The following is a 24,193-nucleotide window of genomic DNA, read 5'->3' on the forward strand; positions in this document are numbered from 1 at the left end:
CCCAAATTCTATTGGATCCATGCCTCCTTATATGAAGCTACTTTTATACAGGTGCATAGCCATCGATACCTCGTGTTAATATTGCATCCATGGTAGTTCCCAAAATATGTCAGTGCTACTCTTGTACCAAAAATCTGTAGTTACAAAAAAAAAAAAAAAAAAAAGAGAGAGAAAAAATAAAATGCACTATTTTCACAGTGAATCAAAATATACTGTAAAGGTGGCCTGGGAAATTGGCTCTTGCAAGTCACCAAAGTATCTGGCAGCAGCTCCAAAGTAGTTTTTCTTGTTAAGTAGCCCCACTGACAGGCTTCTCAGGTAAGTAGGTCAGAGCCTGGCTAGTGTACGTGTTCGGAAGCATATAGTACTGCAGGGCTTTTCTTCAGCACTGAGTTACAGAGCTGCCTCTAGATATGACTGACACAGTCATTCAGGCTGAGTCCAGAAAGCTGGAGCCAAGGATTTAAAGCACATTGGAAGTTTTGAGTGCTGGCCGTGGTCCAGATTGTTTTCCCTGGTTCCCTTAGATTAGATTGCTGGGATTTCTCTGGGTAAATTATCAAAATTGAGAATTCCTTTCAAAATGTCTTTCTGTTGTTTTTTTGATTGTTAGTGACTTCATCTCCTTGCCTTGTGATAGATGGATCACAAGAGGATTTGTAATGTCACAAAATGGGACTACAGGCAGGAAGAGTGTTTATCACAAAATCACATAGGTGAACTCCCAGGCTTTGAAGATTAAATGATCTACAGACTCTGAATGTGTAATTGGTCTGCTGAAGGGTTTGTAAAAACTTCCACAAAGGCAAATGTGTTATCTTAGAAGTTTAGTCAGAGATTTATCTTACCTCTTTGTATCTCTTTTCCACCAACAAAACCTAGAGATCTATCATCTAGAAAGTCACTGGAACCTTCTAGTTTTGTTTTTGGTCTGAATACTTGCCATGCTGGCACTGTCCAGATACTGCAGAGTGACTGGTTTCTTATCACACCAGTCGAGTCTAGATGAGTTCTCCTGCTGTTCATGAAAGTAGGCTTTGGAGTTGCACAGCACTGTGTAAGACAGCCACACAGAGTTAGCAAATGTTCCAGATTCGGTGTCAAGTGTAAGCAAGCAGGGTAATGAGACACCTTGTGTTTCTCGTGTTCCCGTGGTGTAGTGATGTGTGTGTGCATCTTCACTGCTGGGCAAAGTAGAGGGAGGAGTACTTAACAAGTGGTTAAGTAGTCCTCCAAATGGAAAGCTGTCTGCTGAAGGATGCAGCAGGGCTAGATAGCCATATGCCAGGCTTCTGGTAAGCATGCACAAACCCTGCAAGCCCAGAGAGTCCCAGTGAGTCCATCACGTGGTGACTTAGGGCTGGCTGTCCCATCCTCTTCCCAACACAGCAAAACTCTGTCCTGGCAGTTGTGTTACCATTGCAGAGGTACGTTCCCTTTTATGTTTTGTGTAATTCCCAAATAGAAATCAAGCACTTGGCTAAAGCACCACCCAGTCCTGCTCTTGCATTTGAGAGTTATGAGTAAGAGGGCCAATTATGCGGTGTCATGCACCAAAGGAGATCCCTGGACCGCAGCTGTGAATCACTTTTCTAAATTAAAAGCTCGTGTCTCAAAGGAAAATATGCTTCATACTCTCTATAAAAATTGCACAGGCAGCCAGGGGCTAGTCCAGCTTCCATGTGAAGGCTTCTGTGTGTTTGGTGTAGTGGCAAGTGAATTAAATCCCAAACATGGATCCTCACAGCTTTTTCAACTGAGATGTATGCAATTGGCTTGTGCTCCTCAGTGGGATTTAGCATTGCACATTGTGTGGTTTTGGCTGCCTGGGGAAGAACCAGAGATAGTGGTTTCATAGGGAATAGATGGTGTTGCTGGAACTCCACCAGCCCATATAATGTAGTTCTCTATTGCTACCATAAATGTAGTGAGAGAGTGTTTTAAGCAACCTTTTGCTGTAATGTCCCTTTTCTTTTTAGGGAAGTTGTCAACAAGGAGAACATTCCCTCTGGATTCAGCAGTCTTGAAGATTGTATTCTAGCTACTCAAGATGTAGAAAAATTACAAGAGACCAGCTCTGGATACCTTAGTGAAAGGAATAAATCAAAACGGCAGAAATCCAGCACCAAGCTCTCAGAGCTTAATGACAACCAGGACAGTCCTGTGGTAAGCCAGCACACTGCACTATTTGATGTCTGTTACTAGGATGGGAAAAGCTCTTTTTTTATTTCAGTGCACACCTGCTTCCCTTAAGTAGTCATTTTTGCCTGCAGTACAGGCCTCAGTGTCTATTTTGGACGATGGGAAACACTGGATCAGACACTTGTAACCCTTGTGATGAGGCAACTGAGATGCCGTATTTCTGCTGTGATACTCCATGTGTAGTCATTTTCTCTTTCTGCCCCTTTTTGCTTTTGAATTTGGTGAAACATTTTGGAAAGCATAAAAGGATAGAGGTCTTTTTCCCAGTCTTTCAGAAGCCTTGCAAGGAGTTTGAACCTTAGATGCAGGTTCTCATGCTCACGTCAAGTTAATTTTCATATTCCTGCTAAGCTCTGAAACTAGATTTCAAGTGACTACTTGATAATGAGATGGCAAAGGTATTTTATGCCATTTCCCTAAAGCCTGTGTTTTGCTGTGGTGCTTGCAATTTGGAAAGCACTTTGAAGTGTTGGTCCAAAAGGTGATCCTTCTATCCACTTTTTACTGAAGACATCAATGACTTTGTTATAACATTGTAAAAATCTGGAATACTGTAGAACTTTTCCTGCATATTTTTGTGTGACCTTCACAGGACAGTTTCCCTCCTTCTACAAGCTGTAAAATAAAACTGGTTCACCTTCCTTCCCTCTCAGCCAGAGCAAACACTGATGGGGGTGTCAGCAGCTGAGAAACCTCATTGTGCATCAGCGCAGGGTTTGCATGCAGTGACAGAAGTGCTGTGCCTGCAGCAAGCATGCATTGCATGGTTAACAGGAACAGCAAGAGCTGTGTGAAAATGCTGTCCTGACCTATAGGGCATATCCTTCAGTGATGCTTGATTAAGTTGTAGAGCCTGCTGAAAGCAAGTTCTTAATGTGACCTGTGTTTGGACTCATTTTGTTTAGATCACAAAATTGCAATGATCTGATATTCTTATCCTGTGCAGAGATTCTAGAGAGAGGTGGATTTGCATTTCATTATGATCAAAAGATGGCAAGATGCCAAAAATTGTACACTATGCTCAATTTAGTAACTTAAATTTAGTGCTCAGTATCCACAATCTTCCCATGTGATACTTCATGAAATCAGAGTGAGACAGACGCATTCACACTTCTGTCTTTGCTTGTAGCAATGCACTTTGAGATAGGCAAAGGTCTAGTACTTATGATCTTTTCATCACTTTTTCTCTGTGCCTGTGGAGCTAAAGCAGTTTCAATGTAAATGAGAGTTTTTATCAGGATTTAAGAAGTAAGTACTGATGGAAGTGTCCACTTTCGCTGCAGGCCTGAAAAGCATTCATGAAGTCTTCAACTGTGCCCAGAAGAAATATCCTCAAACTTAGCTGTGTCCACTGGGCTTTACCCTGCCCCTCATTTTTTGATCTCTTGAAGGGCAAAGGCTGAAAGGAGTGTGAAATGAATTAATCTTGTATTAAAAGCATGTTGCCCAAGATGACCAGCAGTTCTTGCTTGCTCTGCATTAGGAAATGTCAGAGTGGGATGATCAACTGCAAGTATCATTATGAAACATCTTGCAGAGAGCATGGTGCTATTGTTTTGGCCGAGCAGAAGCTGCTTTTTAAGTTTTAATGAGTATGTTTATTACATACTTGCATTTCAGAGACTGCCAGAATGATGTGTGATGGTTTAGCTTTCTTTTGGCTACACCTTTATACATCAAATAACAACCCCAATTAGGCTACCTACTTGGATTATAACATAACATGCACCTTAGCATTTACTAATAGGCCTTGTCATGTAAAGAGGTTCGTGATGTTGTCTCTCCTTAAACACCCTTTTCTGAGTATTCCTTTTTTTCAAAGCCTGGAAGAGTATGTAGGACACTGTGGGGAAGCTTTCCTCTGAGCTGTCTGATTGCATCTGGCTCAAAAGCACAAGTCAGCAGTGGAGAAACTGTCAGCTCCACTTAGACTCCCAAGCAAACCAACCACAAAGCATTAAAAGCTTGTAACTGCATTTTAGGGACATGCTAGCCAGGTATCCATAGGACTCCAAGAATCAAATTAGGCAAGGCTGGAATGACTGACCTGTGTCACCACATGGGGCTGGAGGTGTAGCAGACGAGAGAAGGCTGCTCCAAGAAGTCTGTGCATGTAGTTTCCAGGGCAGAAACACACTTCCTTCTATTTTAGAGGGACTTGCCCAAAACCCAGGGTAGAAGCCTCCTTGACATGTGCTCAAAGTGGCCACATGGCTTGTCCTCACAGTACTCAGCAGTGTAATGTTCTTAATGGTGGCCAAGACAAATCTCAGAGCATGAGGTCATAACCAGTTGGATTGTTTGCCCTGCATTCATATTAGCCCAGCATTACATCTGTGCAGTCTCTTTTCATTCTTATGCCTCTTAAGAAGAAACTAAGGAAGGGTTTGGCTGAGAAGTGGAGGATTTTCTAACATGAACATAAAGGAGTTCTGCTGAGAGGTTACTGTGGATTTTGCTGCCTGCTCTTACAGGAGGTGCACAGACCAAAGAATTGCTCCCAAGCCTAGGCTGTCTGTCAGTCTGTAAAATGGGAGCTGCCAAGGTACCATGCAGCTTTATTGTGTTCTGACATTTGAGGTTGTCTGATGAAAGAGACAAAGCAGTGAGCAGTTGGGTTTTCTTGCAGTTTATGGACAATAAAGTGTGGGGTTTGTTTAGTGCAGTGGGCAGTAGTGTGTGTTACTTTTTTCCTAGAAATCCTGATGGATCTTTCTGTATTTGATCTGTTTAATGGCCTGCAGCTTGAATCTGTTTCTCATATATATCTTACTGCTTTAATATTTACTGTATTGCAGAGTGTGGAAAACTTTAGCTCATCCAAGCCTATAGACAGAACAGGATCTGATGACATGGAAATTTTATCTGAAGAAAGGTGATTTTAATTTTATTTTCTGTATTTGTATGTTTTCCTTTCCCTGTGGTTGTAGTACAGCTTGAGAAATCTCCCACCCAGGCCGTGGGGGTGGCATGTATGCCAAAGAACAGATACCCACCATGTTAACTTCCAAGCAGAGCTTCCTGGAGGCACTGTGTGTGTTGTGTGGGCTTTGCCCTGCAGCAAATGCCACCAAGGCTCTTTTCCCAGCCTGATAGGAATGTCACTGAAGGTGCTGATGGTGCAGACTTGTAAAGAAATGAGCTGTGGAGCACCTGAACCAGCGCTGCTGCACACAGGAATGCAGGGCCTGTCTCACCCGGCCTCTGAGTTGGGAATCCAGCCCTTTCCCTTGAGCTTCACTCTTCTGTGAGAGCTGTACAGCCTCACTCTGCTCACCTGAGATGGCAATTTCTCTCAACAATTACATTTGTTGGGATAGGTTTGAATTAAGGGCGTTGGAATTAAATTACATAATTGTTCTCAAGTAGCTCCTGAGAGGAAGCAAAAAAATGCAAAGTTTAGCAGCTGGAAGTGCTGTAGCCCAGAGACTCCCTTCATTTACTGTGTGAATTAGTGAGTGTGCAGGAGTAGCAAGAATGTAAAAACCTTTGTGTGCAGAAGTCCTGCTTGTTTTTGTTACAAGACAAGTCTGGTTTTGTGTTTGTAATATGTTGGTTTGTTTTTGTTTTTGTTTTTTTATAGCAAAGAGAGTGAAAACGATGAGGTTTTTTTCAGGCATTCTCAGGTTAGTATTTTTTTTGTTGCTGTTTGTGTGTTTCAGTTTTGTGGTCTCTAAATGAGCATTTTATTGAGCAGAAACAAGTAGTTATACATATAGTTTTGTTTTTCACAAGAGAAATGGAGTTAGCATGTACTTTTTCTGTCCCTTACCCCTGCTTTTTATTTACATAGTTTAGGGAGCCTCTCAACCACTGAGGAGTCTGACAGCTTCTGTTTCAGTCCCTTTGATCCCTCCTTGCCAAAAAGGGAAGGATCACTGAAGTCAGCACTGTGGTTTAAGTGACATGAAGTTCCCTTATTAATTATGGCAAACAGGACATCTGACTTCTTATCTGCCAGGGTAGTAAGATTAGCTTGTCTCTCTTGATTTTGCTAAAATCATTTCACCTTTAATTTATCATTTCCTACTGCAGCCTGTTACTCTTGAACATAGGTGTCTGTAATCCATTTGTCCTAGAAAACTGGATCACCTCGTGCTTCTTTCTAAGTTGATGGCTGGGATGGATGTCAGGAGGGGAGGTGTGATGTTGGTGGCAACAGTTTTTCCCCCAGCTTTTCATTTCTCTTGCACACACACACACACAAACAAACACTTCTTCCACTAGCTTTATGGTGTTTTCAAAGATTGAGGTTGAGTTAGGTTGAACCCCTTTGCAGTCACTGGTTCATTTGGGTTTGCTTAAAAAACCTCCTGACAGCCAAGCATTTAAAATACTGGGGAGAGTTATCTGAGGCACCTCTCCCTCAGTTGTGCATCCATTTCAAATGGGCACAGTAAAGCAGCTGTAGCCATTGTCTGATTCCTCTGGCTGTCAGGAGTTGACTGAAGGCTGGGAATACTTTTAAATTAGACTCTTCTTGTGTTTCTTTTAAAACTAAAAGCCACTATGCATTTATTGTTTTGAAAGACTTAATTTCTGATAGGAATTATTTCCACCTAGCAGGAAAGGTAAAAGGTTGCTAACAGCAGAGCTCTGATCAGCTGTGTGGTAGCTGGTGAAATTTTTTGCACCCTGAAATATGTAGCCCCTGCAAAGGGTGTTCAGAGCTGCCTTTGATCACTGCTCTAGCTGGGCTAACATGGATCTCCTACTTTGCTCCCAGAGGGTCAGTAATCCCTTGCACTTGCTCGTGAGCTGTTGTATTTTCCAGAGCTGGGATTTTGCAACAGCTTGTTCCTCACGTACCCACTTGCATGTGGAAAAGCTGCTGTTGCTGCCATGCCACGCAATACTCCTAAAAAGCTTTTCAGTTAGCCTGGTGGAGATACATTGAAATATGAAATCATAACCTTAAAATAAACTACACCTTAGGAAAAGTTTTAAAGTGTAAAATTTTAACTGCAAGAGAGGATCTTAACCAGAGATTGTGTATGATATAGGAATTACAAGGTCAAGAAAATGTTACATTCCGGCAGAGTTGTTTTACATTCCTTGCCCCTTATAAGCCTTTTGCTTAGGGCAGCTTAAAGACATACATTTCATAACAAACAACTCATTCAGGTTGAGGAAGGGACAGGGTTCTTCTTATTCTTTTCTCTTTCTCACCCTGCCTTCAGTCTAAAGCCAATAGGAAAAGGATTTGGAATTTGCTATAGCTACCAGTTTTGCTGATTTGGTTCTCCATGAGACTGTAAAAATACCTTGAAACACAAGCCTCAAATGAATTTTCAGTGGTTTTGTAACTTTCGTAATCTGCTCTTGGAAGTAGCTAAATTCCAGGAGGAAAGCCACAGGTTTCTAGTACCCAGGTTTTGATAAGGAAGGAGTATTTAAGATTCATACCAACATGGCAACAAGTGTACAAGGGTGTTGGCATGACTCAGGTAGGAGGAAGGCAGCAGAATGGCTGTGTTCTTGCATCAGGTTGTACCCCTAAAATGTGCTTAAGGATGCTTCCTGCTCGTGGCTGTAATGGAAGATCACATGGGGGGGAAGCATGCCTTTTATGTAGAGTTGATTGGAATCTACATGTAATTGAAGAGAATACAACATCCTGATCAGAATTTAAAAGTCTTTCTGTTGCCATTTATGTCTTGCTGTTTAAGCTGCTCTTTGTGCTCAATCTCCATTGGAGCAGGGAGAATGAGTGCAGCTGACTTATCCCCAGGCTGCTTAGATATGTAGTTACTGGTGCCTGCAAAGCATGGCTGCAGAGGCAGCTTCTAAAAAGCAGAATTCTAGTACCTGCTTTGAATATTTTTTGTGGTCATTTATGTAATATCTGCAGTGAACTGTGGCTGCCAGCTGTTACCAACATCATCAACTTGCTGCCCCTTTGATTTGTAAGAAATTGTGGTGCATCCATACCAAAAGAAAAGTAGTTCTCCCTTACTTGATTCTTTTCCTAGAGAGTGGCAGCTGGTGGTGTCAGGAAATCAAAAAAGAAAATAAGTGATGGGAATACTGAATTATCCACCACTCTATTGGTTTGGAGCATTAATGCAAAGGAAGTTAAACATCTGCTTTCTTGAGTCTCCTGGGCTTGTACCACCATTGTTCTTCAGAACACCTAATGATTTATTCATTGTATTAGAGCCTACATCAGTGAGCAAGGAAAGGAGAGTAACTGGCTGTAGGAAGGGCACAGGCCTGGTTTTACACACCTTTTAAATATTTCCAATTACTGAAATGACTTCAGGAGGAAGAAGGCATCGGTATGATCTTTCTAATGTATGTGTAATGGAAATGTTTGCCTGTCTTGGAAGTGCCCTTATATCTGCTTCAGATATCTTTTAAGAGTCTTAATAAGTCAGGAGATTGTACATCCTTCATAGAAAGCCATTTATCTCTAATTAGTATCAGTAGTGGTGATGAGATGGCATTCTCAGGTTGCTCCCTTTGAAATTGTTAAAATATAGGTATGTTCCTCTCCTTCACACTTCTTTGTTATTAAAAATAGCACCTGTTTTGAAACTCAGTGCTTTATTTCTTTCCTTGCCTTAAAATATAACCTTTAAATACTGTGCTGGCAATTTACAAGCAGTTTATCAACTGGTACATTTGGCCACTGACCAGTCTTTCTTTGTGAGTACACAGACTATTTAAATCCTGGCAGGAAATTTGTCAATGGACCTTAGAGAAATATTTAAGTCCTCCCAACCTGGAAGCAGCTTAAAAGATACTGAATGGTGAATTAGCATTTTTCCACTCACAGCTCTCACAATAAACACATTTGTAATCAGATTTAGCATCAAGCTGCATGAGTTATTAGTGCTTGCCAAAGTATCGTCTAGTGTTTCATTTTGTTATAATGTTTCAAAAAGGCCATTTATTGAAATGAACAGGAAATACACACCTTACACAAATACAATGCAGAACACTCTTTACAAATACCAGGGTATTCATCAGATTTTTAGAACAGTAGAACAGCCCAGGTTGAAAGAGACCTCAAAAGATCACCTGATACAACCTTTTGTGGGAAAGGAAGCCTAGATGAAATTATTTAGCACCCTGTTCAATTGCAGGGATTGATGGAACCGAATCCAGATGAAAACATTTATTCATATGATTTGTCTACTACGCAACTTTTTTCCCTCTTCCTGAAAGTTACTTGTTTTTCTCTGCTTAAAAGGGAAGAGATGCACCAAACACATTATTAGCTTTCTGCAGATGAAAAAAAAGTAAACGTGCCTTAGTGGCATGTACTAAGGATATTGAAGCATTTGGCTGTGCTTCTGGATTCATAAGGAAAATAGGTTCAGAAATGTTGGTTATTTTTTTTTTTTGGCCTGTTTTCTTCCCATATCAGAATCTACAGATTGTTTACTAGATTTACAGAGGGAAAATCTGCATGCTGACTGCCCACCAGACTATATTTGAGAGAATTATGCCTAAGCTGTTCTTAACAAATCCAAATAGTTTATGTAGTAACATAATCCCGTCTATTCATCTAGCTCCGTGTTTGTTGGTGGGTTTATACATATCACACTACATGTTTATGTACATGCACTACACTTCCTTTTCCCTACTGCCCTCTGTGAGGCATTACAGCTAATTTATTTTGGAGTGCCAGAAGCGCTCTCATCGGGCGCTGTCACAGGCACGCGCACTGTGTCCCTGGATTGTGGGAATGGCAGGGATTTCTGCATAAACACACACGACGTGTGCTATGTGCAGGGGGAACAGTGCTCAGACAAACAGCAACTGCTTCTAGGTACTACTAGCTGATGAATCATGTACTTGACAGAATTCTGCTTTTTTTGGTTTTTTTATCCCTGTTACTGGATGCTTCTGTGAATTTTTTTGGCGTTTTCCCAGAGTCCACACTGCTTCCAGCTGAGATGCCAAACCCCGCTGCTGTTTGGATTTGCGCAACACCGCTTTAATACCCAGAGCTCCTCCATAAATAGTTCTGCTCTCCCCACGCCCAGCTAGAAAACAACCACAGGAAATCGGGGAATGTGCAGCCAGCAGAGCTTAGCTGGCACTAATTGGTCTGAGCCAGCACAGCCTGCATGAGAGCATTCGTGTACGTAGCCCGCGCTGCTGGCTGGCTGCGGCTGCTGCCTCGGGAGCTCTGGTGCCTGCTTTTTAGAAGGCACCATATTGCCACAGCCTCGCAGCAGCAGCAGCGTTTTTGTTGCTGCTCGAAGGAGCTGCACTCCTGTAGGAAGTGTACGCAGCCACCCCCCCCTTTCTCCCTGCCTCCCTGCTTCCCTCCCTCCCACTTCATCCCACTCCACTGCTGGAGGCTCTCTCAGCTGCATGCAGTTGTCAGGGCAGACAGTCTCAGGAACTTGCAGTAGCTTTCTAAAGAAGGAAAAATTCAAGGAAGGCAGATGGACGGATGTTTTTACTGGTGTGAGTGAGCAATTAGTACACAGGGGTCACCAAGCAAGGGATTTGGATTTGGAGCTGGAAACAGCAGGGTCTGTTTGGATCTTTTTAGCTAAAGGCATGAGCTTACTGCTGCTGTGACTTGCAGGGGTTTTTTCCCCCCACTGCATCCTGAGACCCTTTTTTTTTTTCCTTTCTCTCTCATTTCCTTGGGTGTATGGGAACATAGCTGACTTCAAGTATGAAGATTCAAGAACATCCAAGCATGCCTGAAAACAAGTTGCAAAGAAATCAAGATGCTGATGATCAGGAAAACAGCTTTGTATCTGAAGTGCCTCGGCTGGATTTAACATCACTGTGCGATGACAACAACTGGGAAGGTAGGATTGTGTGATGGCTGGGATTGTGTGAGTGAAATGGGAGAGAGGGAAACCTCAGTGGGCTGGGTGTATCTTTATGTGACCGTGTTCCCTTGCTAAAAACTATAGAAAAACAACTTTGTCCTGAACATAGAAGTGAAAGTTTGGAGAAACTGGAAGCAAATACTGAATGGTACTAACTCTGATTGTCACTTAGAGGTGGAAAATGAAATGTTTTATTCTTGAAGTTACTTTCATGTTCTGTTTAGTACTGTTAGATCTCTGAGGATTTCAAGATACCTTATTTCTGAGTGGCTGGTCAGTGATAATTAAACTAGACTGCCCTACACTTCAAAGCAGCTGGGTATTTCAGAGTCTAAAAAGAACTTTTCTTCGATCTCTGTTTGGAAATAATGATTCACACCTGAAAAGCACAGCTGGTAAAAAAATGCTGTCTGTCTGTTACTTTGTCTTACAAACAACTTTTTTTTTTGTGTATGCTGTGAAGGAATTCTGATGACCAGCTTAAATGGCAGTGTTAAATTGATTGTATGTCATATAAATTGCTGTAATACTATTTCTTAGCTCTCCTCTGCAGAGTACACGCTTAGTTGGCTGTACACTTACTCATTTAAGAGTGGGAATCTGGGCAAACTCTGTGGGTGCCATGACCTTAATTTCATTTGAAATTCAGATGAAATTAAGGTGTCCAGCAGTTTTGGGATCAGACTCTTTTCTAGTTACACAGTATGTGTCTGTGTACAAGCCAGAGTTGTTCTATTAGTTATGCTTTAGGAGTGAAAGGTTTTGACAGGTAAGAAGCAGGAAAACACAAGTGTGATGTTTTAATAAAGCAAGAGAGGGAAAATGTGCAACTAATTCATTGCTCTAAAATAACAATCTCTGAGGAACACTGAGAAGGGAAGTTCTCTGCTCCTGCCTCCCCAGTGTACGTGACCTAGTATGTTTTGCCTTTCCCTCTAGGAGGTGAGTAGTTATGACACTTCAGGTGCAAGTAAAGAAAACCCACAGCCATGACTGCCTTTGATTGAGCCAGGCAAGCAGACACCATGCACAGGAGGGAATTTTTCCATTTGCTTGCTAGGTGGGGATTCCCTGGGTGGAATCACCACACATGCAGTAGGCTGATCAAAGTGTCACAGAAGGGCTCCCAGGCAGCCCTGGCTGCTGGATGTTTACTGAGGGCCAATTAGCAGAGCCCTGCAGGGTCTCAAGCCAGGGGGAGCACGTCTGTGTTCTCAGAGGTGATGTGTGGCTTCGGCCCTCCTGTGAACCTTGGGGAATAATGACTTTTTTTTCCTTCCTGCATTACTAATAGGAGTCATATGAACACATGAAAGGGAGTACACAGCTCCTCTCTGCCTGCCAAGGCTTTCCCATTGTATGAAATAACTTGCTTCTTTGGTGCAACTCCTTCTTAGTAGGCACTCTCTAATGTTTGGATTCTAGCTCTCTTTTGCCCTGCAAATATGACGCAGGATTATGGGCACATGTGACTGTGCTTCTCTCTGATTGCTCCTTCCTCCTTCTGTTCACGTGTATTTCACAGGAGGAGGAGGTGGGCAGTTGCAAAAGAATCAGCTGTCTGGGGTGAGAGAGACATCATCCCCTGAAATGCGTGCTTTCCAGAATCACCATTTTGTTGGTGTGGTGAACAGCAGCAAAATGGTGCCTTCTGTGTCTCATCAGGGACACACTGAGTCTTCCCTAGCTGTGGATATGGAGTCAGGCTTGCAGCAGCCAGAAAGAGGAATGTCTTAACATCAACTCTCAGACTGCTTCTGTAGCTAACAGCAGAGTCTGCTGTTGAGACTGGCTTTGCAGGGCAGGGTTGTACCACCCATCCACACCTCTAGCAGCAAGGACATCCATCCTCCCTTTCCTTACCTGCCAGCCCAAGTCACTCAAACCTCCACACATCTCTGCAGGATCCATGCCACAGCTCTGGTTGCATCCTCAATGAGAAACAGAAAGGACTGTGCCTTCAAATGTCCTCTAACACTGAGCTGTTTATTGCTTTGCTCTAGCAAATGTGGTAGGTTCATCTCTTAGGAAATTACCCATTCTTTCAGGACATAGTTGAGCTGATGTTAGGGGTGATGGACATACAGACCATCCAGTGACCAGGGCAACTGCTGGGACTTGCACAAGGGATGTGTGAGAACAATTACAGGTTGAGGACTTGCCTTCAGCTGTAGCTGTCACTGCCTCCAGTCAAATGTTAGGAAAGAGCCTTCAACAATGGGCACAAAATTACACAAGACAGCCTTGTCCATTGACTGGATTTTATTTGTCACTCAGGCAGGCTCTCCATCATTTGAAGAGCAGAGCTGCCTTAAAAGCCCTCATTCAGGGGCACAGAACTATGAGAGCTGCTGCCAGGTGAGCTGGCAGGCCCTGTGCCCTTCATGTTACACTAGAAGTAATTTCTACTAATTTTTTTTTTCCCATAACTTTAATCTTATAGTCAAGTCTGTACACAAGAGAGATTGGCTGTACTTCTCCAGGCTGTGTTCCCTTTACTTAAAGCTGAGCACAGAGAGGACAGAGACATTTTCTCCCTGCTCCCTGCAATGCAGCCTCACACTTTGCCATGTGCCCACCTTCTGCATCCCACTCACCTGCTAAGTATAGAGGCTCGTGTAGGAATCATCAGGCTGTTGATGCAGCACTCAGGGCATGAGCAGTGCCCCAGCCAAATCCAAGCTCTGAACTCCTTGCCTCAGTGCATCTCCCATGGTCCAGGACTGTTTTCCTGGTGTGCACTTGGCAGGCGTGGATCAGGGAGTTTTATTGCCCTGGTTGTGGACCGTGCTGTCCTCCCTGTGAGCTGGAATGTCCCACCTGACTGCTGGGTTTGCCTGCTGAGCTGAGATGGCTTTGGGAGCAGGCACGTCCAGGGCTGCTTCCACAGCTAAAGGTTTCTAATTGTTGTGGATTACGTTTGAATCGGGTGCAGTGACTGAGGGGAACAGAGTGTTCTCTCACAGGCCAGCACTGTTGTGCAGATTTCTCACCAAATGTTTCTAATTCAAGCCCAGAACTTGTTATCCTGTCCTCAAGGAAAATCTGGAAGTATGTTGCTCTCCATAGCAGCGGCTGGCCCTGTCAGCAGGCAGCTCAGGAAATCAGTATGATGTGTGATTGCTGCTGATGTCACCCGATTACTGACACTTGAAAAAAGTTCTGTAGCTGAGATTTCGAGCGGAGTTTGCAGTAACAAGATCTTATGAAACAATCAGTTGGCATTTTTCTTCAAGTTTAAAAATAAAAATAAAAGCAGAAGTTAAAAACACAATTTGAGTTCAAGTATTGCAGCACTTGACGCCCTGAGGGTGAAGCTGATTTACAAATAGTTTTGACACTGACTTAATTGATACTTTCCCATGGAAAAAACCCAAAGTAATGCAGAAAAAAAATCCATATAGTATAGCAGAAGGGAAGCTGAACTTAGCTTTCTCTTTTTCAACACTGTGGACTTAGATTGATCAGTTTATTTGTGTGTAACACTCTTTAGCATGAGAAATTGAAAGGGGCTGAGGCACATTCTATTTTTATTGCTAAGTATAAAAACATTACATTGTTTACTGAATAGCATCAAAATATTAAAATTGGTTTTTTGATTGTTATGCTATTCTATAAACAAAATACAAAGTTTGCTTGCTAGCTGAGAGATGTGTCATCTCACTGAGTGAAGAGGTGTGGTAGGGCTGTATTTGGGCTATTCTTTTAATCTATGTAGGAAGAATGCCTGCTGATGTATTCAAACAAGGATGTTTTCATAGTTATTTATAAGATGAAAATAGGTTGTTACTGAGCTAGTGAATGCTTTGGATGGAGATTTAAATTACTTTATTCATTTCATTACGAGAGGTCTTTCTGGAGTCTTTCAAGTGGCATTTGATACTAGCACCCCAGGTGTTATAATGTGTTTAGACTTTTCAATCCCTCTGGACTTACTTCAGTTTACAGTAGCTAAGGTTTGGCCTCGTTTGTTTGACAGATGGGTGTGTGTAAAAGCAGTGTTAGCAGCATGTATGAGCTGTGTGGCTGCAGAGAGGGAACAGGAGATGCCTGTGGTGTTTTGCTGGCTGTACCTCAAGTGGTATTTGTGTGCAGACACCCCTCTGTTGGCCCTGCAGCCCCCAGTAACCCTGTGGCAAATACACAATGTAGTGGTAAAAAAAGACAGGTTTTGTCAGCAAGATGGCTTGGAGCTCACCAACAATGCACCAGTTTGATACAATAAATCTTTCTTCTTGTGTGAAGCACTTCATGGTTCAGGTTTATTAAACTCCCCAGCCCTCTATGCAGCAGGTTGGCAGAGAGGTTGTACTGCCATAGGCAATGCTCTGTGTGCCTGTGGAGCTCTGCAGAGCCACACCTGGCAGATGGCTGACAGCTTTGTGCAGAGATGAGCTGGCTCTGGGATTTTGAGAAGGGAGGGCAGCACTTCTGAAAGACTGCAGCCTCACTGCCAACACAGTTCACTGCTTCTGTGCCAGCTTAGAAAAGGCATGCCTAGAAGAAATGCCTAGAGAGTCTGACCAAGGCATTAAAATTTTTTTCACTCTTTCTCTGCAGTGGTTACAGCCATGATGGCCAAATATTCCCCTCTTTTTTTTTTTTTTTTTTCTTTTTTTTTTTCTTTATTTTTTCCCCATGAAAATCTGTCAATCTGGAACAAGGTGGGGCAGATGTGTAGAAAACTGAGATTTTTTTCCCTGATTAGGAGAGATCTGTTCAGGACAGAAGAGGAGTAAGTGTACCTGCTCTGTCAAGTCAGTGGCAAAGAAAAGGTGAAATGTTTACGATCTCTATTGAGATTTTGTTCTTCAATTAGCAGGAAGGGGAAAGGCTGACAGCATTAATTATGATAGTGGATGCTTTAAAACTGGACTTCATAGCAGATACTTCAAAACCATTCAGTCCAGGAGTTCAGCAGCCTTCAGAAAAAGCTCAGTGCTTTGATAGCTATCTTGGCTAAATGAATTTAAAAAAGATATTATGCATCTTGTTAAAGAGGAATTAATTAATTGTGCACTGTCAGAAAAAAAGCAGTAGTTTACCTTTAGTGGGTTCCTGTGTGTTTGTGTGATCCAGCAATTCCAGTGGTTCCAGCTGAAGGGCCTGGCTCCTGGCCAACAGGAGAGAGAAGGCAACTGGACTGCAGCTCTGGTCCACTTAGTGATCTGATGTAGATAGAATTTGTAATTTGTACATATCTAAATATGTTCCTTGATGAATTGCTGTGTTGCTCTCAGGGATCTGGCCATTTTGTGTCTAGTTGAGGTTTTGTCTTCTAAATGTGTATGGTCAGCAGGGGAAACAAAATTACCCATGGAGTCAGGCCTTCCAGGAGCAAGGGTTAAAGAAAACTGATTTTCTGTAGCAGCCATTTCTTCTGTCAAGTCTCAAATTTGATTTTCCTTCTAGGACTTTTTTTTTTTCTTCTCCTTTTTAACACTTTCTTTTTTGGAATGGGAGTTTTCTGTTTTGGGGGAGTATTTTGAAATCAACAAAATACAAAGTAGACACACCCCAGTCTCAATTAGGTTACATAAAGGGCTTTCCTGTCTTTTGGGGTTTGATCAGAGGCTCTTTGAGCCATTGCAATTCCCTGAATGTCGCATGCTATCTGGTTTTAAATCCACCTTGGACAAAGTCACATACATCATGCATGATTAATAATGGCTTTGTTAGCTGGTGTGGTAGGAGCTTAATTTAGTTACTGCTAAATATGCCTGAATTTTCTAAGTTTATTCCATTTATGTAAATCCCATGGAGGTGTTACTTAACAATTTCCAAGAGGAAATTCAGTTTGCAGGTGAGAGGTATTCAAACAATTAGAAGTGAGAGATGTCTAGAAGAATTTCATGCATCATTTAACTCTCATTCCTGCTGGTCAAATATATAATTTTTTTTCCCTTTGTATTACCCTTTATTTTGCTACAAAAGATCTTGTGAGACCCTTCCTAAAATCGTGAGAGATCCAGGGAAGTGGATGCAAAATATTTCAGGTATTAGAAAATGCTAAGGCTGAACAGAGCTTAGAAAACCTCTTTTTTCAGAAATTACCCAAAGGAAGTTCAGGCTGCCTGAGCGTTCTAAACCATGGCAAACCAGCCTACCTACACTTGGGGCTTGCACACCCCATGGAAGCAGCCCCTGTGAGCCAGGCTTGCATGTGCTTCTCCTACCACAACACCTTGGAGGGGCTCTTATGCAGGAATCTTGTGCAAAAACCTGCTGTCACCCCCTTCAGGGCAGCAATCAGTGTGCATACAGCACCAGCCTCCAAGCAGAGGCATGCCATTTGTATCCATGTGCTAAGGAAGAAGGCAAAAGGAGGAGAGCATCACTGGAAGATGTGCACAAGCGCAACAGCACTGAGCCTGTCACTGCTGCATTGGCGATGCTCTCACACTGCCTGAATTGTACAGAGAGGGAATGTTAAACAGCACACAGGTTCTGCAGGGGAATCCTCATGCAATCCACTCTGAGCTGTGAAAATGTTAACCTTCTTCAGCAAAAAGAAATACTGCTTTTTATTCATAAACTGATAAGTTCAAAAGCCCCCTCTCTGTGTGAATGAAGAATAGACACACGAGGCACAGGAAACAATTAGTCCGTAGCTCTGGGACTGGTCTGGAAGCTTTCTGTAAGGTTTTTGTTTTGTTACTTGACTCTGGAACTATTTGTTAGATTTAGAAGTTCAAAGCCTGGCTCTTAGCACCACAGGATTAGACAGTTTAAGTAGGAGCATGCAAATCAGCTTAGTAAACTATCTGAACACAAAATGTTAGACTCCTTATGGCATCTGGAGGGAGTGATCACAAGATTGAGGCGATTGCTTTCTGTGGGCTCTATTATGCTAATCAGCAGTGCTAAATTGGGTTTCCCTTTCTCTCCTACTCTACCACCTCCTGTACAACATTGCTTTTGCTTCTGACTGGTTATGTTGTCCAGGGGGCTGAAGATTTCCTCTCTTTTCTACCATACTGCAAGCAGGATTGCGTGTGAAAGGGAAAAGGGGAAACTCAGACCATGTTACTATAATTGTTAATATGTGGGCTGGGCACCCTGTGGAACAGGTGGTAATGTGGGACACCTTTTCCTTGCAGATTAGAAGAACCTATGCTTACTCCTAGGCTTTGAATTTCCAGTAACAGGCAACAGGGGGGCCTATAGGAGAGCCATTAATACACTATTCATTTACAGCGTTTGTACATCCTGAAAGTGAAAAAAAATTCTTCTGGAATCCAGTTGCTTCTGCTATATATATGCCATGTGCCAGTAATGCTTTTTGTCCAGCATAACTTTTTCCTCAAAGGTGCTAGCTGGCGATTGTCTTGCTTGGTGTCAGTCCATGGTAATTCCTGGTCAGCCTTTGGGTAGTTTTCTGTTGCACCAAAGAGATGACTTATATTTCTGTAGGTTCCCTGCTGTGGCCAGGCTTTGTAATGGTTTGCACACAGGGCAGATGGGAGTAGTGACTAGAGAATGCAGGGTGACAAGAGTCACAGTCCAGGACGAGCAGGTCGAGGTTCATTAGAAAGTTACCTGGAGTCTGTCTTGTGTACAAAACAAACCTGATAAAACCAGCCTTTGTCTTACTGTTCCCAGAGCCCATCCCTGCTCTCTCCTCATGGCAGCGAGACGGCTTAGACTCAGATGAGGCTCGCCTTTCCCCGCAGGCCGGGCGCTTGATTCGCCAGCTTCTGGACGAGGACAGCGATCCCATGCTGTCCCCTCGCTTCTATGCCTATGGACAGAGCCAGCAGTACCTGGATGATACAGAAGTGCCTCCTTCTCCTCCCAATTCTCATTCCTTCATGAGGTGGGTTGTGATTTGCCAGTGCTGACTTTCTCATGCAGCTGCTAAGGGTTTGCACGGTTGCATCGAGCAGCATCTCTTTGGATCGGCTATGCTGCATTGGGTTTCTGTCCCCGCTCACAGGGAAATGATATTTTATAAAAAGTTCTTTGTAGTTGATTTCTGGGTTTGTGCATTAATATCTAGGGCTGTTAGAGCATCTTTTGCTATCTGTCATTGCAGAGTAGCAACATAGCATTCTCACTTTTGTGGGCCTTGCCTTTGTTCATACAAAGCTGAAGTGGCCTTCTCTGCATCAAGATGTACTGTGGCTGTTTGGATAAGCTCTTCCTGCAATCTCTGCTCTTGGCAGGAGACGGAGTTCGTCTTTAGGATCCTATGAAGATGACAGAGAAGACCTTACCCCTGCACAACTCACCCGGAGGATTCAGGGGCTGAAGAAAAAGATCAGGAAATTTGAGGACAAATTCGAAGAGGAGAGGAAATACAGAGTGAGTCTCTAGGAGTTCAGCATTTATGTGGAGATGGATGCATTAGCAGCAAAGGGAAGGGACACCAGGGAGGTGGGTCAAGCATACAGAGGGACACCAGGGAAATATGCCAAACATACAGAGGGCTTGAAAGCTTTTATAATGATGAAAGGGAAAAAAAAAAGGCAGAAGACCTGCTGCCCCCTCAGAAATCTGTATGCTCACCAAGCAAATAACCTTTCCAGGTATTATGTAATATCCATGCAGCACAAGAAAGGAAAGCTAATGAATTCATAAGATTTTGACCACTGCTTAAGGACAGTGTGGAGCAATAGCTGTGTTCAATTTCTCTTTGTTTGTTTATTTATTTAACTTCAGCATATGGGAAGCACAGTGGCTGATCTCATTTGCATGATGGTAATCCCAGGACACCTGTGCATTGCAGCTGCCTTCACTCTTAAGCAAGGAACCAGAGTCAAGTGCTGCTGAGCAGCAGCAGTGTACTGGACTCTTAATTGTTCTGACATGTCCTTCTGATGCACAGAAAGCTTTGTAAGGAACTGTAAAGCTTTGCATGTGTGTATCTTTGGCTATCTAAATGGCAAAGAATTGTACTGGAAAGATCCGGTCTGCAGTAGAAAAGGCTGAAAAAATGCTGCTGTAGCCTAGAATTTGGGTTATTTGATGTCTTTGGGTGTAAGGCAGCCTTTGGTGTGGATACATGAGTCATAACTTTTCCAACTGTCCATGCTAGGTTTCCTCTATTTTCGAGGTACCCTCTTGTTAGGAAACAATAGACACGAGGATTCCAATGTGCATCCGGCCCTCTGAGTCACTCCTACAGCTTAATCATTGGCATCAAATGTTTTGTGTTTTCTAAAAAGAAAATCCATTTCACGATGCCCCTAAGACAGAGTGTTGTGACAAGCAGGAGCAATTGAAGCAAGGTCTGAAGTTTGCTGCCCAGAGGTGTGCAGCTGCCAGTCAGAAGCTGGTGCCTGTGCTGGGTCCAAATTCCATTGTACCCCTTTGTGCCACACACTTGTTTCAGTGAATGGCTCCTGGTGGTTTAACACAGATTCAGCATGGCTTTTCTTTCCTCCCAGCCTTCCCACAGTGACAAGGCAGCCAACCCTGAAGTGCTCAAATGGACAAATGATTTGGCCAAATTCCGAAAGCAACTTAAAGGTGAGAACCACCACTGGTGCACCTTTGGGGGACAGCTTGACTCTGCCTCATTTAGATTTGATGTGAGGCAGTGATCCTGACACAGTCACATTTTAAAGATGAAAAATTGCTCATCTTTCCCTGCTCAGAATCCAAACTGAAGATCTCAGAGGAAGACCTTGGCCCTGTTGTGCGTCAGCGCAGCAACACGCTCCCCAAGAGCTTCGGCTCCCAGCTGGACAAGGAGGATGACAAGAAGCAAGACCTGTCAGACAAATCTGCCAAGCCTGCTGTGGAAGTGACCCTTGAATCCATCCAGAAGAAGCTTCAAGAGAAACGAGCAGAGACCAATCGACCTGAAGACATTAAGGTACAATGTAGACAGGTCACATTTAGACCTTTATGTGCAAGTAGGTTACTTGTAGCTGCACAGTCACTGAAAGCATTGTGGTCTTCTACATTTTGTTAAAAAGTCTGCAGCCTTTAGTCTGGGCTCACTTGCTTTAGTTCCTTTGCCTTTAGTATCTTGATTTTTCCCCCAGAGCTCAGTTTCTATTGTATGTATCTTGTGTTCTTTCTCTGACCCTTGCATATTCTTAGTAATGTTTCTGAATTATTGCAATTTTTTCCTGCCCTATTTTTGGCTGTTTCTGTTGTTCCATCCAAAAGTTTTTGTCAATTCGGAATCTTCCAGTGCTTCTGGAGATTGTGTCATCTGCTTGCTTCTTGTTCACCCCAAAACTGAATGTTATTCTCTTAGGGTATGTTACTGCTAACCTTCAGAGTTTCACATTGAGCTCCATTAGCTGCTGTGATCTCTGAGGGTTATCAGCAGAGAGGTCTTCATGTCTGATGTGAGCTCCTGAGGTTTGGGCAGCCTTGTAAATGAAGTCCTTGAGTCTGCTGACATGTAAATTGTGCACTGCTGTGTAAGAGTGAGGCAGACAGCATTATCTTTGTTTGCCAGGTCTGCAAAAGAAAAACATACAGCATGTGTTTTGACTATTTTCTGACTGTAGCAAGAACCCACAGCCTGGCCATTTACAGAGGGACTGTGATAGTATTTGGTGCTGTGATAGGGAGAAAAGGCTTGGTGCCAGGCAAATTTAGTGGGGAAATATTAGCCAACTTAGTTAGAGAAGTCTTCTCTAGCTTTACAAGAGGTTCTGGAGTTTGTCTCAGATTTGGAGAAAAACAAGGCAAATGTATTCTATTGTAGAATTAACATTTCAGATCTTAACTGGAAAAGATCCACCAGCATTAAAAGTTGCATGGTGTTGTTTTTTCAAAGCACATTATAATCTGTAAATCCACTTTAGGTACATAAAATACCTTCATATGCAAAGTTTGTGTGTTTAATCTGCCTGCATTGAGCATAGTGTTCTACTCACATTAACAGTCTCTTTAGCAATGTAGCTGGGAAAAGACAACTGGAAGGTAGAGATGAATCTTTAAACCATAATGATGGTATGACAAGACTTTGGTTATGGCACAGATCAGTAGTTTTTAAGTCCAGGAATCTGACTATTTTTCTTTTCTTCCTCCCTTTCCCTCTCTCTGTGCCACTTTTCATAGGACATGACACGAGACCAGATAGCAGCTGAAAAAGTGGCTCTTCAGAGGGCTTTGCTGAATTATGAAGGCATTCATGGCAGACCGGTATGTACTGCAGATTTTGGTTTGTTTGTTTTTTTGGGGATTTTTTTTGCGTTTTTTGTCTCAAAGTACATCTTTCTATGTCATTGTCTGTGGTTAATGATGCCCCTATAGCCCTTTTGATGTCAGGTCACTAGAACTTCTTGCTCTCCAAGCCACACGTGCACCCTCTAATCCACCTCCCTGATCCTTTACTTCCGCAGCTGCTGAGGAGTCTGTTCCAGGCAGGGTGATGTCCTCACACAGCACTGAGCTGGACAGACACCTGCAGGACAGAACCTACAGGCTGAGTGGTCATTATTTTGGGACTGTGCTCATCAGGTTCCACAGACATCCAGTTTGAGGCCCAGTGGACAGTCTGCATGAGAATATTTGTGCGTGGTCCCTCATCCAGCCAGGAAGTTTGCAGTTTTCTGATATCAATGGTATAAGGCCAACTTATTTGTGAATACAGAGAATTAAGTTTTGTCTCCTGTTGGTCCTTGCTGTTGCAGAAACACAGTGGCTTCCAGGCCATGAAGCTGGCTTTTTTTGAGTCACCCCTTCTCTTTCACTGATGTCATTGTAATCTTTGTGACCAGCTATATAGGTAAAGTAACTTAATTTCAGAGTGCTGCTAATCCCCTGAGCAGTGGCTTGGGAGCAGCAAATTACTGCTTATAAGGAGTACTTGATTGGTGCAGCTCACAAATCTGTCATTCTGCTGCTGCATGAGATTCCTGATCTCTTCCCTCCAAATTATATCTTCCTTTATCCATTGTTTTTAAAAAGTCTCACTAATTTATTTAAATGCCTTCTTGGAGTGCTAATATTGTACAGTCACAACTGTATTAGCAACTGAAAATGGCATAGTTACATGAGAGGACAGGCAGATTTATTCTTGTGTAGAAAAAAGGCAGCACAAGGGAATCCACTTAACCTTCCCTGTGTTCTCTGTGAGACCAAGTCTTTTTTTGCTGCTTTTACAATTATATAAATCAACAGTTGGCATCTTACTGAAGTGAACTCACTTCAGTCTGTTAAAAAAAATAACAAGCCCAGAGCCTATCTTGTCAGCATACTTTTATTTCCACCTACCTTTTTCAATGCCTCGTTTGTACAACTGCTTTTTAATTTGTTTTGTTTTGAAATAAGCTGTCTATACCTAGTAACACTGAACTGCATGGAAAGGAAGACTGATCAGCTTTTGCTGTTCCCAGCTCCTGGCAGAGCAGCAGTGGAAAAGTACTGAGAGCTTGAGGAGAATGTGGATAGTTCAGCCAAGGGTTTTTTTCCTTAAAGATATTTAACTAAACAAGAAAAACAATGGAGCTCAGATTTATTGTGCAGCTGGGTCTTTCTGCACCAGTGATAGATGAACCTGCAAAGGTGGAACTGAACTGTTTTAGTTAAGCCAAAAGTCTGTCTGCAGAAATTCTTGAGCTGCTCTAACAATGCAAGCAATGGTCTGTTCTCAGCTGCTGCTCTTTTGCCACGTGGAGTGTGCCCCAGAGTTGTGTCAAAGGCTCCATTATTCTGACAGTCTCTTTGCATTTTGATGTTCTCCCAAAATATACTCAGGTTTTACTGGTCTTACTTATGTTTACCTAATGAGACAGTGTGCCCATGTACTAAACATTTACTTTCAGAATATGCTTTCTGTAAAGTTTGCCGGTGTAAATGAGCTGCAGGACAGGCTCAGACTCCATACACTTTACTTGCAATGCCTGTATTCATTATCTGTGTTGCTCCTCCACACTAACACTCAGATACTGAAGGATGTTGTTGAACTTTTCCATTCTTCAACATACCTAAGGACTTTGTACCCATTCCAAGGCTTGTGTTTATTTTTCTGTACAGAACAGTGCTGTTAATCAGCTTTGAAATGTTGTTAATTGAAGGTTTGATTCTCAGCCTCAACATAAGCCTCATCATAGCCTTGGGTTTTTTTTAAGTAACAGACTGTCTGAGCCAACAGTAGTGCTGTACCTCCTGTTCCACAAACTGCTAATCTTGTAAAGCTAGGAATAATATTATATATATATTTAGGTTATTCAGTTTCTCTAGTTGTATTCTGGATGGGCTACAGAGAAATGTCGAAA

At 42.7% G+C, this 24,193-nt stretch overlaps 1 protein-coding gene across 2 annotated transcripts in view; it reads left to right on the top strand.

The window, feature by feature from the left end:
• Positions 1–24,193, top strand: part of FAM13A (family with sequence similarity 13 member A) — a 119,122-nt gene that overhangs the window by 82,729 nt on the left and 12,200 nt on the right. For both annotated transcript variants that reach the window (XM_058024179.1, XM_058024180.1), the window contains 9 exons: positions 1,980–2,166; positions 5,001–5,077; positions 5,786–5,828; positions 10,832–10,982; positions 18,609–18,822; positions 19,172–19,310; positions 20,396–20,477; positions 20,606–20,826; positions 22,032–22,115. In XM_058024179.1, the coding sequence (XP_057880162.1) occupies positions 1,980–2,166; positions 5,001–5,077; positions 5,786–5,828; positions 10,832–10,982; positions 18,609–18,822; positions 19,172–19,310; positions 20,396–20,477; positions 20,606–20,826; positions 22,032–22,115 (1,198 nt within the window). The remainder of the gene's footprint in view (positions 1–1,979; positions 2,167–5,000; positions 5,078–5,785; positions 5,829–10,831; positions 10,983–18,608; positions 18,823–19,171; positions 19,311–20,395; positions 20,478–20,605; positions 20,827–22,031; positions 22,116–24,193) is intronic.

The sequence above is a fragment of the Melospiza georgiana genome, chromosome 5, assembly GCF_028018845.1.
Source record: "Melospiza georgiana isolate bMelGeo1 chromosome 5, bMelGeo1.pri, whole genome shotgun sequence".
NCBI classification, from domain to species: Eukaryota; Metazoa; Chordata; class Aves; order Passeriformes; family Passerellidae; genus Melospiza; species Melospiza georgiana.